The sequence below is a fragment of the Meriones unguiculatus genome, chromosome 14 (assembly GCF_030254825.1).
Source record: "Meriones unguiculatus strain TT.TT164.6M chromosome 14, Bangor_MerUng_6.1, whole genome shotgun sequence".
Lineage (NCBI taxonomy): Eukaryota > Metazoa > Chordata > Mammalia > Rodentia > Muridae > Meriones > Meriones unguiculatus.
This window is the reverse complement of record NC_083361.1, coordinates 47,271,375-47,288,435: the sequence shown is the minus strand read 5'-3', so window position 1 is coordinate 47,288,435 and position 17,061 is coordinate 47,271,375. Positions and strand designations below refer to the sequence as shown.

Sequence of the window (17,061 nt, the reverse complement as noted above, 5' to 3'; positions counted from 1 at the left end):
AAAGCTCCCTGAAGGTGGTTTTCCCCTAGATGCAGGAACAGAAATGCATCTAGAAACATAACCATTTGCAGTCTAAGGGTGGGTGATTAAATATTCTCTTCCCTCTGTGAAACTAACTGCATATGTGACCTTCAGAACACAGCTTAGTTCCCTGGGATCTCTTGCTTATTTAACAGCTGTTATATTGCTTTTGTCTGCTGGGCAAAGGGTTGACCTAGGAAACACTCAGCCCTCCAGCGGTGGACATGACAGAGAGCCTTTTAGTGTTTTTTCATAGAAGTTCCCAAGGCCAGGTAAGGGATGCTCAGGCAGCTTGTGCCACAGTAGGAAGCAGCTTCTCCTTGGAGCTGGCAGTCCAAACTTGTGGTCAGTGTCTACAGAACTGTCTACTTGGGATATTTCAGGTTCTTTAGTGCCAAGTTGAAGTAGTGAGAATTAAGAACATAGCTGAGTGACAAATGCCTTCTGATATACTGTCACAGCAGAGAGTGTTGGCCCACCTTGCTCACAACACATATTCCACCAGGGATTCCATTGTGGAAGCTGCTGGAAGAGCTGAGCCAGGAGGCTGATAGGGCCAGATCTAGGGTACATATTCAGTCCTGAATACCATTTCTCTCTATTCCTTGCTTGATATGGACAACCAGGCTCACAGGCATCCGTTATGCAGCCTGACTCATGAGCATAACTCTCTGAGGAACACTTGGGGTTCAAAGGACCCTTTTCACATAAACCTTTCCCTTCTCCAAAAAGAATCTTAATGCTGGACCAAAGCAAACCCAAATCCAAATAACCTTGAACTTAATCTCTCTTATTTACTTTACCTTGAGAAACAATGATAAATGTATTTATTACCATTAGCACATATCTTCTATGTAACAAAACTTGACTCTGAGACCTTCCTTACAATCCTAACCACATCTCTATGGCCCAGATGACATTCTGAGGCACAGTGATTAGAATAACATGCCTAAATCTTTCAGCCAGGATTGAAGTTTGCACATCTTGTCCCCAAATCTGCTCCCTAACCTACCTTTATCATCCCTCTTGTATGGTTCTGGAAGCCTGAGGCTCTGAGTAAGTCACTTTGAGTAGCTTTCCTTCTGCCTCTGTCCGAGGCCATGAGATTCAGGAAGTCCCAGAGTAAGTGGGGTTCCCTCAAAGTCATATGAATAACCATAAGACCAGGTCTTCGCTGGCCTCTATGTGCACCCCTCCCATCCTATGTTCAAACAGTATCTAACAACCTATCCTCTCATCTATTGCAGCTGCATGCCTGCTTTGCCCCATATGCACCACCTGTTGCATCCCCTTAAGTCCCAAGCACCAAACATGAGCAGATTCCTGAAGGAAAGTGAAGTATGCTTACTGCCATCAGCCAGCAGTCACAGTGCAGGCCTGAGAGAGAGAGAGAGAGAGAGAGAGAGAGAGAGAGAGAGAGAGAGAGAGTCAAGAGAACTTTGGGGTCTCATAGATATTGCAGAACTTGCCTTTTGACGTGGCTGATCTGGAGATGTGACAACTACTGTATTGCAGATGGTGAGCGCAATGAAGAAGTCAAAAACATCAGATAGCTCAGGTGACAGATGGGATAGAGGGTGCTCCTTGTGCCTTGCAATGGCAAGGTACCTGTCACACTCACTCACTTTCTCCAACAGCTTGGGGTCAGGTGTGATGTCTTTTTCCTGGAAAGAAAACAGAGCAGCAAGATGAGTTTAACCCAAAAATTTGCCAAGTACTTTAGCACTTAACTATTTCAGTAGGCTTGAATTTATTAAAAGGTATGAAAACAATTTAATACCATGACAGATATATCATTTTACAATTGTACATATGAAACTTCAATTATATAGAATACTTACATATTTAACTAAAAACATGTATTATTATATGTTACTATATTTCTTAGGGGAGCAAACATGTATCAATCTACAAAATATTTACCTTTTGAAAACCATGTTTCTTGAGATCTCATCTGTCTACATTTAAATAATTAAATATTTTCCATAATCAATATATTTTTTATAAAAACTGACAGTAAATTGACAGTTTTATCTCAAAGCACACCATATGAACTTTTTCATGCCTTAAAATTATATAAGAACACATTTTAAAAACCATCCTCAAAATGGATGGGCATACCCTAATTATCTGGCTACCCTTTCTCACTAAATATTTAACTTTCACCATTCTGCTGGTATAAATAACATATTGGTAAACTTCTGTTATAGGAATTGTTGACTGAGTGACCATAAAGATGGATCAGAAAGTTTGAATATTTCAAGTAGTCTTAATACATATTGTAAAGTGTTGGAAGGAAAATATGTGCCAATGCAGTCTTCCCCTTGCCTCCCAGAGCCTTCCTTCCCTCATGGCAAATGTGAACTGAAAAATTATCTTCTGCAATTCTAGATACTTGAACTTAAATGGTAGCTTCTATATAGGCCTAGAATCTCTTAAAAGAATGAAACCATTCAAAGTGAGCACAAATGATTCCTTCTCTGTTCTTAAAATATCGCAGAACCTAGTCCTGATGAGACATGGTAGGCTAGGATCAGAGGGGAGGAGAACCTCCCCTATCAGTGGACTGGGGGAGGGACATGAGAGGACAAGTGGGAGGGAGGGTGGCTTGGGAGAGGACAAGGAAGGGGGCTACAGCTCGGATACAAACTGAATAAACTGTAATTAAAATTTTTTTTAAATCTAAAAAAATATTGCAGAAGTGAAAGAATCTTTTGAGAGCCTGTTACTCACTTATAGAAATTTCCCTGACTAATGACAGCAGCCCATAAACGCTTTGGCTACTGACAAGACAAGACAAAAAGTGGTTTCATTTACTTCGTGTTCATCCAATTAAAACTTTATGGGGCAGGTAATTGGCTCTGTCTTTTCGCACATGTCATCTTGTTCTGATGTTTTGTACATTTCATTCCGCTAAGCTTCCTCTTTGTTTCCATCTTTAGGTGACTCACCTGGCAACCACCCAGAAGCAGATACCCTGGCAAAGAGGCTGAATAAGTGTTTCAAACAAGATACAATAGCAGAGAGAGGTGTTGGCTAGAAAGCTTCTGTTCATGGAGCACAGCCAAGCCTGAGCTTATTTGTGCAATTAAAAGAGATAATTTTGATTATTGGAGACAATGAAGAGTGGGAAGAAAGCAGAATGATAGGCTGATGTCCCTTCAGGAGGGCTACTCACAACCTACACTCACCATGGGGCTGCTGAAGGCAGTGTGCTTAGACAGCATGCTGGCTCTCTTGGCCTCAGCCAGACTGCCTGTGCGCCTATGGGATTTGATACTTTGGTTCTTATGAGTGGTCCAGATGCTCTGATGGCTCCCAGTACTGCCACGGTGGGATACTGTGCCCACCTTGGGCACTACTTCCTCTTCTTCTGAATCCACCTCTTGGTACCTGGCCAGTCGCTGGGCTATGAGGATAGAGACACAATGTAAGACAGCATGGGGGCAGACTGAATCAATTAAAGCTATTGTAGATTCCATGCGCCTGTGTTGCAGAGGACATCCAGTCTTCACTTTCTAATGTTAAGGCTGTATTTAGTGTTTCATTGACAAGGGATTTAAAATATTCCTACAACATCTCCACTCATCTGCATTCTACATGAGTCGGCAACCTGAAGCCAGCAGAACTTTTAGGTTTTATTCTTTTGTTTAATGATTCTAAAAATCTTTCATAGGTGAGAAGAACACATTTCACATCAGAGAAGTTAAGAAGCTTATTGAGGTCAAATGACACAAGTGAAGGAAGATGAAGGTGTCACCCAGGTCCAAGGGATCCCAAAACCTGGTCCTGTAAAGTATGATGCAGTGGCTACACTGCCATACTCAACCAGACTTGGGTTCCCAACTTACCTTCTATTCCAGTACAACTTAGATACATTTGGGTCTGTGAAAAGTCAGGGCAGATGGCAAGCTTGCTAATGCAACAATGTTCTTGAAAGATTCACTTTCCTAGGGTGGCCTGCCTCTTGGGAATTTTCAAGACAATGAGACATTATCCATGTGAAATGGAGAGCATGCATCAGTATTAGGTGTCTTATAATGGCCATGAGGGCAAGGGAGCTATTTACATGCATCACTAGCCCGTCAAGTGCTATAGAACAGCAATGTTCACTCTCTTGAAATTGCATAGCCTAGTTGTATGTAGCCAGGTCTGGACCCAGCCACTGAGGCTTTATATAAAATGATATTGGCTATGGTCCTGAGTCTTGGGGATTCACTGGCCAGTAGGGTTCCTACATCCACAAGAGGGCCTGAAAAAATGGGATGAAGAAGAGCTCATGCTGCTGTTTTTTGCTGGTGTCTCTGAACAATCTTCCCAGGTTTGCCATGTAAGGGTAGCTCTCTGAGTCATGGATGAACAATAAGCAACCTATTCAGGATTACTCCTTTACTCCAAGTATTTAATCTGAAGTTCAAGTGAAAGCTTTGGTGGAAGTGCTAAGGCATCCTAACATCCTAACTTCTCAGAGATGCCCATAGTATTAGTCAGCCATGTGAGCAATTCTTTTCTATTAATTATCAGGCCTTCCTTCAGAAATGAGATAAACAGGGGTAAGGAAGGAGTTATTTGCTCACTGTCATCAGGCTAAGTACTTCTCCAAAGCAAGATGCCAAGCATCCCATCCATTGTCTGGTGATGTAAGTCCAGTGTGCTAGCTGGACTGCAAGGAAGAACAAAGCCTGGGCATTAGTTGTGCCCACTTTCTGGCACTGTGCATTGAATGGACTCTATCCTGGAGAGGGAAAATTTGCAACCCTCAAGCATCCTCCTTCTTCCTGAGGCTGTATATTGAGGAAGAAGCCACTGCTGTCATACTGTGGGCTGAGGCCTGCTTCTAACTCTAGAGGCCTCAGAGAAACCTAGACCAAGGCATCTGGCTATAGGTTATCAGGTCATGAGGTGCGAGAATATGCCCATAGTCTCTGTGGCTAGCTCAGATCTGTATTTGTTTACTAGTTAATGTCAAACTATGGGCAGAACCGACTGAAGATGGCATCTGTTCCAGTGCTGGCACTTCTGTACATCATGTCACAGAGATGCATGAAGACTGTTTTCATTCCTCAAATGCCTTACAATGTCCTCTGGAAGTGACAAAACCCTTTAGCCTTATCTTAGCTTTCAGCTTCTGTCAAATCTGATTCTGTCCCATGAAGTTTCAGATCCCAGCTTTATTTTGTAATTGTGCTATTAATGTTATCTTTGTTGACAAATCATAGCTGTACATATTCACAGAGTACAGATGTTTTGTTTTGACATAAGTATAAAATGTGCTATTTACATACAGATGAAACTAATTAACATAACCATCACTTCACCAAGAGGAAACATCAGCACTGATTTAAGGCAGTGCTGCGTGAGAGATCTCAAAACTACTCTTGTCTCTCTAAAACTGAGTGTCAGCTCTAAAGGGCTGCTACAAACACAGTGCCTGGGAATTCACTCCAGTGCACAAAGCTAGGTAGGTGGGAAGGGAAGGAGGAGGGGTGCGAGAAGGTTAGAGTGTGAGGTAGGGACAGGAGAATGAAGTTAAGAAAGTAGACAGGGTAGATGAGTAAAAGAATGGAAAATACCCCTGGCTGTTTGTTTGGGGGTGCAAATAAAATGTTAAACATTAGGTAGATTCCTATGTCTTCCATTATACTGTGTACAGAGAAAGACAGTGGCCATCAAGATAATTCTCAGGTGCTGGAGAGATAGCTTAGCAGCTACAGAGGTGCCCATTCATTGTTTCCCCCATTCTCTTTGGTAGTACGTGTTTATTTGTTATTCTTATTGTAAAGAGGAGGATTCTGCAAGGGGGCCTGTACTCAAAGTTGCTATTATTCCAGGAGTATGACTGTAGTGCAGGCGCCCTCATTATTGTTTCTTCTTCCAGCAAGAGGAAGGTGGTGGCTTTCCCTGAGCCTTCCTTGAGCAAGGAGGGAAGCAGCAAAGGATAAGCTAAAGGAGAGTCTGAAGGTTTGATTTTGAACCAAAATCAAAAAGACTCATTTCTCTTAGGCTCTGAAGGACATTGTGTTCCAAGGCTAAGAACGCAGCATAAAGTCCACAGTGCCTAGCTGAGAATTTTCAGCTGATAGCTAAAAGAAAAATGAGTGATGAAAAAAAATATTATCTGTTCCTCTGTACGACAAAGTGAAGCCAATGCTGAAACTAGCACTTTAAGGGTGCTTCGTCCAGCTGCTGCGCTTGCCTGGCAGAAAATGAGCCAAAACAGATGAGTATCATTCCAGACACGGCAGCAAGCAGGGCAGTGTCAGCTCGTTCTATAAATAGCACAGATTCCCAAGTGATTGTCAAGGATTTATCCTCCCTTGAAAGCCAGCAAATGCTAAAAGCTTGTGGACGGTTTTTCCTGTTCATGCAGCTTTGGAGAGAACAATTGTCTAATGCAGCCCAGACCGGGACCTCTGTCCTCACACTCACCATTGGCATCATGAGAATATTCTATGCCAGACACAGTGCATCTTCGAAAGACCATCTTGTTTTCAGTTAATGTACCCGTTTTGTCTGAGAAGATGTATTGTATCTGCCCTAAGTCTTCTGTGATGTTCAGAGCCCGGCACTGCAGCTGTGAATCTGTCTCTTCATCATACAGCTCTATATCTTGGTTAATGAAGTATACTTGGCACACTTTAACAATTTCAATAGAAACATATAAGGAAATTGGAATCAAAACCTACAAGACAAAGGCACACAGGATGAATGACTATGAGAACCAGGAAACAGTGGAATTAACACAATCAAGTCAAATGACAAATGACCAAGCAGGAACTGTACTGTACCTTTAAGAGCTTAAATAGGTTGGCTTAAAGTCACTATTGGAAAAGGATTAGAGTACTGGCAAAGAGTTTAAACTAGAATAGCCTAGGCTGGTGCAATTGCAGAGCGGAAATCCACTACTATGTCTGGAAGGATAACGATGGCCTGGAGACTAAGTTGTGCTTGAGAGGGGCTAAGAAAGGAAAGAGAGAAGAGAAGAAAACAGGTACAGTCAGAGTCCTCATGACCAAAGTCACCTCTAACTATAGCAGCACTCTCCTTCATGTTTCCCCTGGGACCCAGTGACAGGGTCTATCACACAAAGATATGCCCCATAGTCTAGGGAGGAGCCACAGAATGAGAACAGTTGTTTCAGAGGCTGGTTTGATGTTGCAGGACAGCTTTGTGATCTTGTGCAATGGCAAGCAAAGGGAACATGGCTTGAGAAATGTATCCAGTTATGGTTTGATCACTCAAGACCAACTTGCTGGGAATGAATGTTTATTTGTAGATCAAGAGCACTGAACTAATATTTATGAGCCCTGAATATCATAGTCTGACTAACTGGGTTCTCTTGGTAAATTAATTATGCTAATTAAGACACCAACTATTATCCTAACTGAAAGCTAGAATAAAATTTACATTTACAAAAAAAGCTAATTTGGAATGTTAAATGAGACTGTTTTCCCTGTAGGAAGAATGTGCTTATAATAAGAGAAAGGTATCTCAGACAAGGCTGGACATACTCTCTGGTTACTTGTTTCTCAGAGAGGTTAGTGGTGACCCTTCACTGCCTCTTAGAGCTCTGGGGCTATCTTTACTCTTTAACAGACCTGTCTGCATGCTGCCTCTTAGTTACAGGCATGGAGGCATGAGAATGTACACTAAATGCTGCTGAAAACCAATGCAGTAGCATCAGGACAAATCCTAGGAGAGATACTAGTCTTTAATGATGCTATGAATGAAGTTGCTTGGGGTTTGGCCCACAGCAAAGCATGCCGGTTGGTTTCCTACTTTTTAGGGAGTATTCCATCAAGATAGCACCCTTCCTATCATGGAAACTGGGTGAAAGTCACATGTGGGTGTTCTCCATTAGTGACTGAAAATTTTCTGTAAATATAAATAGTACTCCCAGGTAAAATTTATTTTTTAAAATAATAAGTAAACAGACCCTCTCAAATGTGAAATCCTTGATTCAATCACAGGCTAATAAAATAATAATAACAATTAGAAAATAAACAAGGAAACAATGGGGAAAAACTCCATCCTCGAAGCATTAATCACTTTAAGAAAAGCAAAGAACAGAAACTTGAAAGTCACCAAAGATATAATCTATAAAATAGAGAATAATAGGCAACATGTATTTGTGATTCTCCAAGATGCAGAATTTATAGGATTTACTTGAGGAAATTAAAGTAATTACCATACAATATTTATTACTGTTACCTGCAGAACTATTATCATTGTAAAAAATGAGTAAACTGCAGCAGTTGCAGGGGATAATGAGCTGCCATCAGACTCAGGAACATCAAACAATGCATTCTTCTCTTGATAGCGCCGTACCCACAATCCATGTCCTGCACATGTTCAAAGAGAGGCATCATTCATCTGACAGGAAAGAAAGAATGCTGCTTGGGGAAATTAAGACAAAGATTTTTAAGATTGTTACTGGACATGACCATATTAGCTTTCTTTGACATAAAAGAAAACATGGCACATAGTGCCAGACCCTTGAGCAGGTGGCTGGAAAGAGTGCACACTCTGTGGTTTGTTTATATCGAGAGTTTCTTAAACTGTGTGAGGTATCACATATCTGTAATCACGTCGCTTCAGAGGATAATGTAGGAGGATCAAGCATTCTAAGCCAACTTGGACAGAATAGTAAGAAACCCCAACCACACCCACAGGTTTCCTCTTGAAGTTGTTGAATGGCACCATTAGCCAAAATATAAAAACTGCTTGTGTGCTGGGATTTCACCATCTAGGTGCCACAAAAACAAAGAGTCCTAAGAGCCTGGATAAAGAAGCATTAGAGCTTCAATTATTGCTTACATGGTCACTGCTAGGAGACTGAACTTTGACATGTTACACATTCTGAGAAGTCAAGGGTTACGCATGTTTCTTCCTAAGCTAAGTCCCATACCTATCTGGTTACAGAAACCTTTTGGTATCTATGTGGCTCTGCTTTAATCACTGAAACCATGCTTCAAAATGAAGTTACACTTGTCTGGTCCATACTGACAACTGAGCAGGGACAAGATGGCAGTCAAGTGCTGGAGCCTCAAAACATATTACTGCAAAAGATGTATAACGTTTTGCCACTGTTTTTGGACAAAAATGGTTGTTTTCTCTTTTTCTACAGCCACATTGCTATATGTGCACCTCTCCTGCTGTTATCTTGGTTCATCACTATTGCTTCGTCCTGCTCCCCTTAAGACTGCTATGATGAATTCATCCTTCCATCCCAGTAGTCTTCTACTCAGAAAGGAACATCACTGTGCAATCTCATTCACCTCATTCACATTGATACTGATACAGGCACTCCTGGAATCCAAGTAGTGAAAATAGTGTATTTGGCCTTTAAGGTGCGGGGTCTAGTAGACTCAGGATAACCCCCCCAAGCTTGCCTATAGGATATCCAGTAGTCTACTTCACCGGGTTCTCATCTTAGAAGACTTACCAACCGCTGAAAACAGAGACATACAAACGAGGAGAAGCACACACCAGAGAACGTCACAGTTCATCTGCCTTTCAAGCTGGCTGCGCTTGTAGCGGGGCCCACTATTGTTTAGCAGGGCTTTGGTTTCATGTCCTGCAGAGGAGGATAGGGTGGTATGGAACACCAGTCTCCTACAAGCAAGTGTATGCTAGATTACAGATCTCTAAGAACTTTGGTCAAAATAGGATGCAGAATGAATTATATAACAACAGTGAAATGAATGGAAAGACATAAGACGAGGAGGAGAAAGAAGGAGGAGGAGGAGAAGAGGATGAGAAAGAAGATGATGATGATGAAAAAGAAGATGATGAAGAAGACAAAGAAGAACAACAACAGCTACTACTCCTTTATTGGTTGAGTTGCTTTTAGAGCAATCCTTGTTTTTACACTTTTCTCTTCTCCTAAATTTTAATTTTCTAATTTTGTACAGTGGGTACATACAACTCTTATGATGAGATAGAAATTAGAAAGAAAAGTTGAGGCTCACAAAGCACAGTGTGATAGTACATGGCCAAAGGTTTAGCCTGTGCCTACCTGCGTAGATGACAATGCCAGCCACCGCTTCTGTGTTCCTGATGGTGCACCCTCGAAGCAGCAAGTTTTCCTTATGCAGCCCAGCCTTCTCCCCATTACTGTGGATGCTGTGGAGGAACATGGAGCATGGCATGTCATATGGCTGCACAAGCACCTTCAGATATACCCATGGAAACTCTGAGAAACCTGGGTGCTAGAGAAGGAAGGGGTCAGAAGATTCCAGCATGCCTGCTTATCCTGATGGGTCTCCACAGCAGTTGAGAGGAAGTTGCTGCAAATTAGCAACTGGGCACACAGAAGCCCTAAAGCTGCTTTTTATCTACTTTGCATGGGATTAACTGGGCACTGACTTTAGGGCAGACCTGGGAAGCTGACAAGGACAGTCTCGCTGGGTGAGTTCTGACACATCTACTCTACCAGAAATGGTAGTACTGGTCAGTGCCTTGTGTTGTCACAAAACACACATGGGCCTTAGGAAGGGAAGGGATGTTATTAATTTTGACAACACTGTGTGTGTGTGTGTGTGTGTGTGTGTGTGTGTGTGTCTGTCTGTCTGTCTGTCTGTCTGTCTGTCTGTATGGTGTATGTGTATATGCCAACATGTGTGTATAGGCACCAACATGGAGGCTAAAGGAGGATGTCAGGTATCTTGTTCTATCACTCTTTGACTTACTTCGTCTGTCACTGAACCTAGGGTTTGTCATTCTTTTCAGTCAGGCTATAAGGCTATACTGTTCTTTGCTGATGCCCAGAGAAGTGTTTTTCATGTCCAGTTAGCCTTAGAGAAACATTCACATTTGAGACACAGGACTTCTCTTCCTGGGACAGTAATAGGACAGGACTTTGTATGTAACTGTCTGTTCCAACAACTGCAACTACCCTTCTGTTTCTGTTTCCAGCTTCTGCTTCCAGCACTAGTGTCACAGGTGTGTATGGCCATATATGATCTTTACATGGGTGTTAGGGATCTGAATTCAGCTCTTCATGTTTATAGGTTCTCTAATTCACTGAGCCATCTCCTCAACCCCAATTTTGTAACATTTTACATCTATTTTCATAAAGTTATTAATATATTTAATCTGAGGTGTATTTAAAATCATGATTGTTACAAATTGTGTCATTGTTGTGTTGATTCAGCAGTAATGTTCAAGTTTAAGCCATTGTCTTTAAAACTTGTCCTGTTGGTCAAATGACCAGTGTTGGCCAACGCGGTCTATACTAGCACTACACAGGAATGCTTGGGTCACTTTTCATACCCACCATAGACATCCTTCTTCCCAACCACAGTCCAAATATCTCCTCTAGGCAACTCAGATCTCTGAAAGTCTTTCCTTCCTGACCGCTCCTACAGTAACATATTAGCTGCAGAAATTTCTATTAAGAAAGAGAAACTATATAAGATCAAGACTAAAATGCTTGCTGCACATAAATTTACTGTAATTAATTTAACATAATTCACCACAGTGCCAGCTCTTCTGCAGAGCTTGTAGAAAGGGACACTCAAGGGACTATTTAATCAGCCCTGTGCTGATGGCAGGCTCACACTAGCAAACCCAAGACAGAGTTTCAGGACTGAAGTTCAGCATCAAGAGATTAGACAGATATGTACAAAGGCAGTTACCTGCCTCATTACTGTCCCAGAGAGAGAAAACCCATGCTGCATCTCTCATGTGGATATTTCTCTAGGGACACGGAAAAGACTTCTCAGGAAAGCAGTAAAGAACAATCACCTCAGTCATGCTTTCTAGGAACAAGATGAGCTCAGCAAAAACAAGAACAGTATATCAGATTCAACCATCTTTGATATGATATGTAACTACAACCAGCCTTCCATATCTGTGAGCTTTAAACATACAGATTTAACCAGCTGTAGATGGGTGACACTGGAGGTAAGGTATTGCCTCTAGTGAACAGGTAGATTTTTTTCTTGTTATCTCTTGAAAAATAAAGTATACAGCTATTTAAACTATGTAGTTTTTATAAGTCATATTACTTATAGAGTTTACTGGAGGATATGTATAGCTTATATGCAGACAGTATGGCATTTTACATATGGGACACGAATGTCTTTGAGTTTTGGTGTTCACAGTGAATACCTCCAAGGTACTGAGGATCTAAGGATTATCTTTCACTCTCTGTCTCTGTCTCTGCTTCTCTCTCTCTCTCTCTCTCTCTCTCTCTCTGTGTCTCTCTCTCTCTGTGTGTATGGGTGTGTGTGTGTGTGTGTGTGTGTGTGTGTGTGTATGTGTATGTGTTGTATTGAGAATTAAATTCAGGTCTTCGAAAATCCTAGGCAAGTGCTACTTGCAGCTGAGCTATTAATATTCATGAGTCCTATATTATGCCTTTAAATCAAACCAACTGAAGTGGGAACTTATCACTAGAAGTTGAACCAGCCTATATAAGGACCATAGCTGCAGGAATAGCTAGAAGATGCAGGGGGCACAGACACACTCCTCTGAGAACAGTGCCCATATCAGAGGTATGGAAGAAGAGAATCCCCCAATGGGGATCCTCAGTAGCTAGTTTGCTGCCCCAAATTTCTGAGGTGGCATATTCCCATCAACAATAGAACAGATATAGGCATGTGACTCAGTTCCAAAGATGCTCAAGGGGACAGCCCACCAGAATGCCTTCAGCACCTGCTTTTTAGGTATAGACCCAACTATGTTGTCCCTAGAATCCATGTATTGAAATCTCAATCCCCAGGACCTTAAGATATGGTAGGGTCTGTAAGAAAGTAATTAGGTTAAATGAGGTCATTGAGACAGCCTCCAACCTAATCTGACTGGTGATGTTCTAAGAAGAGATTAGTACACACACACAGAGAGATGGCAATTGAAAGACATGGGGACAAGTTGGCCAATCACAAGTCAAGCACAGAAGTATTGAAAGAAATCAACCCACTGATACCTTGGCCTCACCTTCTAGGCTCCAGACTGAACAAATACATTACTGTATTTGATTCTGCCCAACTGTGTTACTCTGTCCTTGGCAACTAAGCACATCTGTTAACATTTAATCTAGGCTATTTGGAACTACTCTAGTTCAAGTCCCCAAACTTCTTGACTCATCTAACCATGCTTTTCTAAATGAAAACTGTCTGGAAGCAAAACTTTATGCAGAACAGATTGATATGATCTAGTGGTTCTGGGAAACAGCAGTGCCCAGCAAATAAATGTCTGAAGCATCCCTTATCTCTCCAAAGGTACTGTCCTCTCTAACTCTTGTGCTGCTGGGAGAAGGTCTCATTCATCTGAGTGTAGTGTGTGAGGAAAGGTGAGGACTGGCTACCACGTACATGACAAAAGCCAGACATAGGAGTGAAAAATATCATCCATTTGCATAGACACAGGAGGACAAGGCTTTTATGCTCAGGTAACACCTGCCAAGCCCTACAGTGAAAAGGAACAGCAGTTTGCATAACCTTCAAGCCAACTACTTCCCCAAGGTAGCTAAATCTGCAGCAAATGGCCACCCGAGCCCTTAACAGTCCTGCTCTATACCAACCTAGCCTCGTGGTCCACTAATGTGTCCTTACCTCCTCATGCTGTCTTTGGTGTAGATGAGGTCTCTCTCACAGTGTGGGCTAAGTTTTACAACCTTCATGTATATCCTCTCTGCTAAACTTCTCAGGCAGGATCCTCATATCTTATCACATTTTGTTCCCTGTTGTTCTCCTCAGTACTTGGTAAATGCTAATGGCTGCCCTGACTACAGTTTTGGGTTAGATTTGTTGTAAGGGAGTGTTGGGAAGGATAGTGAAGGAGTAGATGGAGGCAACAGAGAATAGGGAGTAAATTTTCTGTGCTTTCCTGGTTAAAGATCACTGATTGTGTCTTGACAGTATAGAGTTCCACCTAGTGGCCACTCCTACCTTTTTGAGTCCATAGACCTTGTGGTAGTGACAATTTTTGATGTAGTATCTCTATCATGCCTTCCAGGTTTCTAAGCCCCTCCATTCCTGTGCAGAAATATGCGTCCTTATTTCTATGAGTTTGAGAACTCCATCTATGCCTACGAGCACACTGACTGACATAGGCAGAAAAGAGAGAATGATAGGTATTTGATAGATAATGTCTGGAACTACTGAACCTTAGGCAGACTTTTTTTTGATATAACACACTGTTCAGATTTTGTTCAACTAATTCATGTGGTTTGTGGAAATTACCAAACTGCTTTGTGTCAATGTTCCATTTTCTCAGGAGATGATTATGTCTATTAAGGTAAATGAAAGCATCTCAAACAATGATGCGTCCAGCTGATACAATTACAGTTCACCTTAAAGACTGTTCATTTCCAGTAAAGCTCTTGGATATGTTTCACACAAATCTCACTCTCAGCACTGGCTGGGAGAGGATAAGGAACAGAAACAGTTCAATTGTCTGTAATGATCCTGCTGCTATATCCCATGGAGTGTGGTGGTTTGAATGAGAATGGCCCCCTTAAGCTCATATATTTGAATGCTTAGTCCCCAGTTGGTGGGCTGTTTAGGAAGGCTTAGGAGATGTGATCTGGTTAGAGGAGGTGTGTCACTGCAGGCCTAGTCTCACTTTCTTTCTGCCTACTGACTGAGGATCAGGATGTGAGCTCTTGCTCCCCATCCGCCCCCAAGCCCCATGCCTGTCTGCCTGGCTTGCTGCCACACTGTCATGTGTAAAAGGACTTCTCTTTTGAGACTGTAAACAAGTCCCTAATTAAATGCTTTCTCTTATATGTTTCCTTAGTCATGGTGTGTCTTCTAGCAATAGAACAGTAACTAATACACAGGAGGAGGCCACCCCCGTTAAACAGGCTGCATTTCCCAGGTGCTGCATTTCCCAGCAGTCACCCAATTGCTGTGATATTGTGTTCAGCTCTATGACGTTCAGGTAGGAAAGCTCCTGGAATGCTTACTTAAGAAGCAGGCAACTGGCTTCATAATGTGAAATGAATTTTATGTTAGTGTATGGTGAAGTAAAATCTAATCTCTTTATCTTTTCAGGGAAAATTGCAAATATTTCACTAAACAATGTTCTCAAAGATCATCATATGTGGGGCTGAGGAGGTTGTTCAATGGTTAAGCTCGCTTAATGCTGTTCTAAAGGACCCGAGTTTTCTTCCCAGCACACATGTCAGCCTCAGAACTGCCTGTAATTCGAGCTCCAAGTGATCTGAGATTTTCTAGGTTCTGTAGGTATCCACTTACATATACTCATGAATAATAATAAAAAAAAATCACCACATGCTATGGAGTTGACTGAACAGAGTAGAACAGAGACTATCTGAAAAAGCTTTCTCTCCTTTCACAGGGTAAGGCAAGGCTTAAGCCTAGGCTAGTGAGACAACTTTGGAAATAGCTGAAAGTGGTAGAGAATTCTGGTATTTTCTGCTTCTGTGGATCACATCGGAAGTTAACTGTAGGGACTGATATAAAGAAAACAGTATATGTACTAAAGTACACTTGAATTATGAAGCCCCTGACCCTTACCTCTTCCTATTAATCTGCAATGTACTTCATATCCCACAATACTTACTCATTTAAAATAAAAAGCTCAGTGTTTATATTTTCAGAGCTGTGAAATCAGCAGCAAATAATTCAACAATGTTTCTTCCAGCCAGAAAAAAACCCTGCCAGTCATTCTCTTTCCCAGGCAATACTGGTTTCCCAAGCTCTGGCGACCTGTGATTCCTATCCTGTCTCACAGATAGTCCTACATTTCCTATCAATGGAGCCACACAATAAGGCAAAAAAACACCCTCTCTATACAATGACTTCTATATCACATGGTATACACAGGTCTTTTCATTTGCTTCTCAAGTCAGCCTGATGCTGAAGGAACAGTTATACTATTTACAGAATTAGACCAGAGCTCAGAAATGCAGGATAACATTCCTACAACCGTCAGTTCTGGCAAGGGGTGGGAAGCCAAAACCCTGAGTTACATTTTCTGAGTAATAATGACCGTAGATTTGAGTTTGGATTGTCTGGTCCTTAGAAGCACAAATCTGCAGGCATGCCTGGCAGTGATATTGGAGGCAAGCCTTGACTCCCTGTCAAGCATCTTCTGTTTTGTGGTGGCTGAGAGGAGTACCTGAGTCCCAGACCAAGAGCATATCCTGTAACTGATGTACTTTGTAAACTAGCTCCCAGTACAAGTATTAGGACTCAGGTAGGCTGTGCCTTCCCTTCTCTGAAGAAGGATAAGAAACCGGCACAGTCAGGCCTGCTTCTGTGGAAGGTACACCTCTCAACCCAGATCCCCTCCTGACACCTGCTCATATGATTCTGTGCCCTCCCTCTGTACCTCTGTACTAGTATTCCCAAGAGCAGCTTCAACCTAACTGCCTGGGGTAAAGCTTCTTACTCTTTAGTGTCTTAGAGTTGCAGGAAAATTTCTAGGATGCTGCTGCTTACAGTCCACCTTTACAGAACCAGTCAATGTGAGCACTGGAGGAGGATCCATTTTGCACCCCAAGAGTCCATCCCATGACCTATTTAAACTACTGTGCCCAAAAGAGATGGGAAATCAGTAAGACGGGGTTAAGAATCCAGTGACCAGGGGCAGGTGGCACTTAGACCACCTGTGTCTCCATGTTGTTTCTCAGCCAGAACTTTCTGGAGACTAGCAAGCAGGAAGGACAAGGTAGAAGAAGTAAAAAATGACTGATTGGATGGCAGCTATAAGCTATGTCATACTGTACTCAGTGTTTCTTTCTGGCAATGTGGCAGCCAGGACATTTAAGTTGTCATCATCAGAAAAGCTTGAGATAGCAACAGTCTCCCAAAGCTTTCAGAGAACAGAAAGCAGGAGTTCATTTATGAGGGAGGTTGCTCTGTACTGCACAGTGGCATCATCACATGGATGCTCAGGGAATTAAGTTTATGAGTTCTATTCTCACAGAAGGAGTCACTGGCATGCCACACAGCCTGAACCTGGTGTCCTTAGATCCTTATCATCTGCTTCATTCTCCATGAAACTGTTTCTCACAGCTCCCATTTGCAGTTGAACAATTCCATGGACATGCTACTTTCATCCACT

General features: G+C 42.0%; 1 protein-coding gene across 3 annotated transcripts in view; it reads right to left on the bottom strand.

Annotated features, from left to right (window-relative positions):
* Atp10a (ATPase phospholipid transporting 10A (putative)) overlaps positions 1-17,061 on the bottom strand; it is a 192,743-nt gene that overhangs the window by 37,617 nt on the left and 138,065 nt on the right. For all 3 annotated transcript variants that reach the window (XR_009585526.1, XM_060367242.1, XM_060367243.1), the window contains exons 4-9: positions 10,040-10,146; positions 9,467-9,598; positions 8,233-8,363; positions 6,451-6,703; positions 3,213-3,430; positions 1,491-1,685 (exon numbers count right to left, since the gene is read on the bottom strand). Coding sequence is in view for 2 of the 3 variants with exons in the window: in XM_060367242.1 (XP_060223225.1) it covers positions 1,491-1,685; positions 3,213-3,430; positions 6,451-6,703; positions 8,233-8,363; positions 9,467-9,598; positions 10,040-10,146 (1,036 nt within the window). In the remaining variant the exon portion in view is untranslated. The remainder of the gene's footprint in view (positions 1-1,490; positions 1,686-3,212; positions 3,431-6,450; positions 6,704-8,232; positions 8,364-9,466; positions 9,599-10,039; positions 10,147-17,061) is intronic.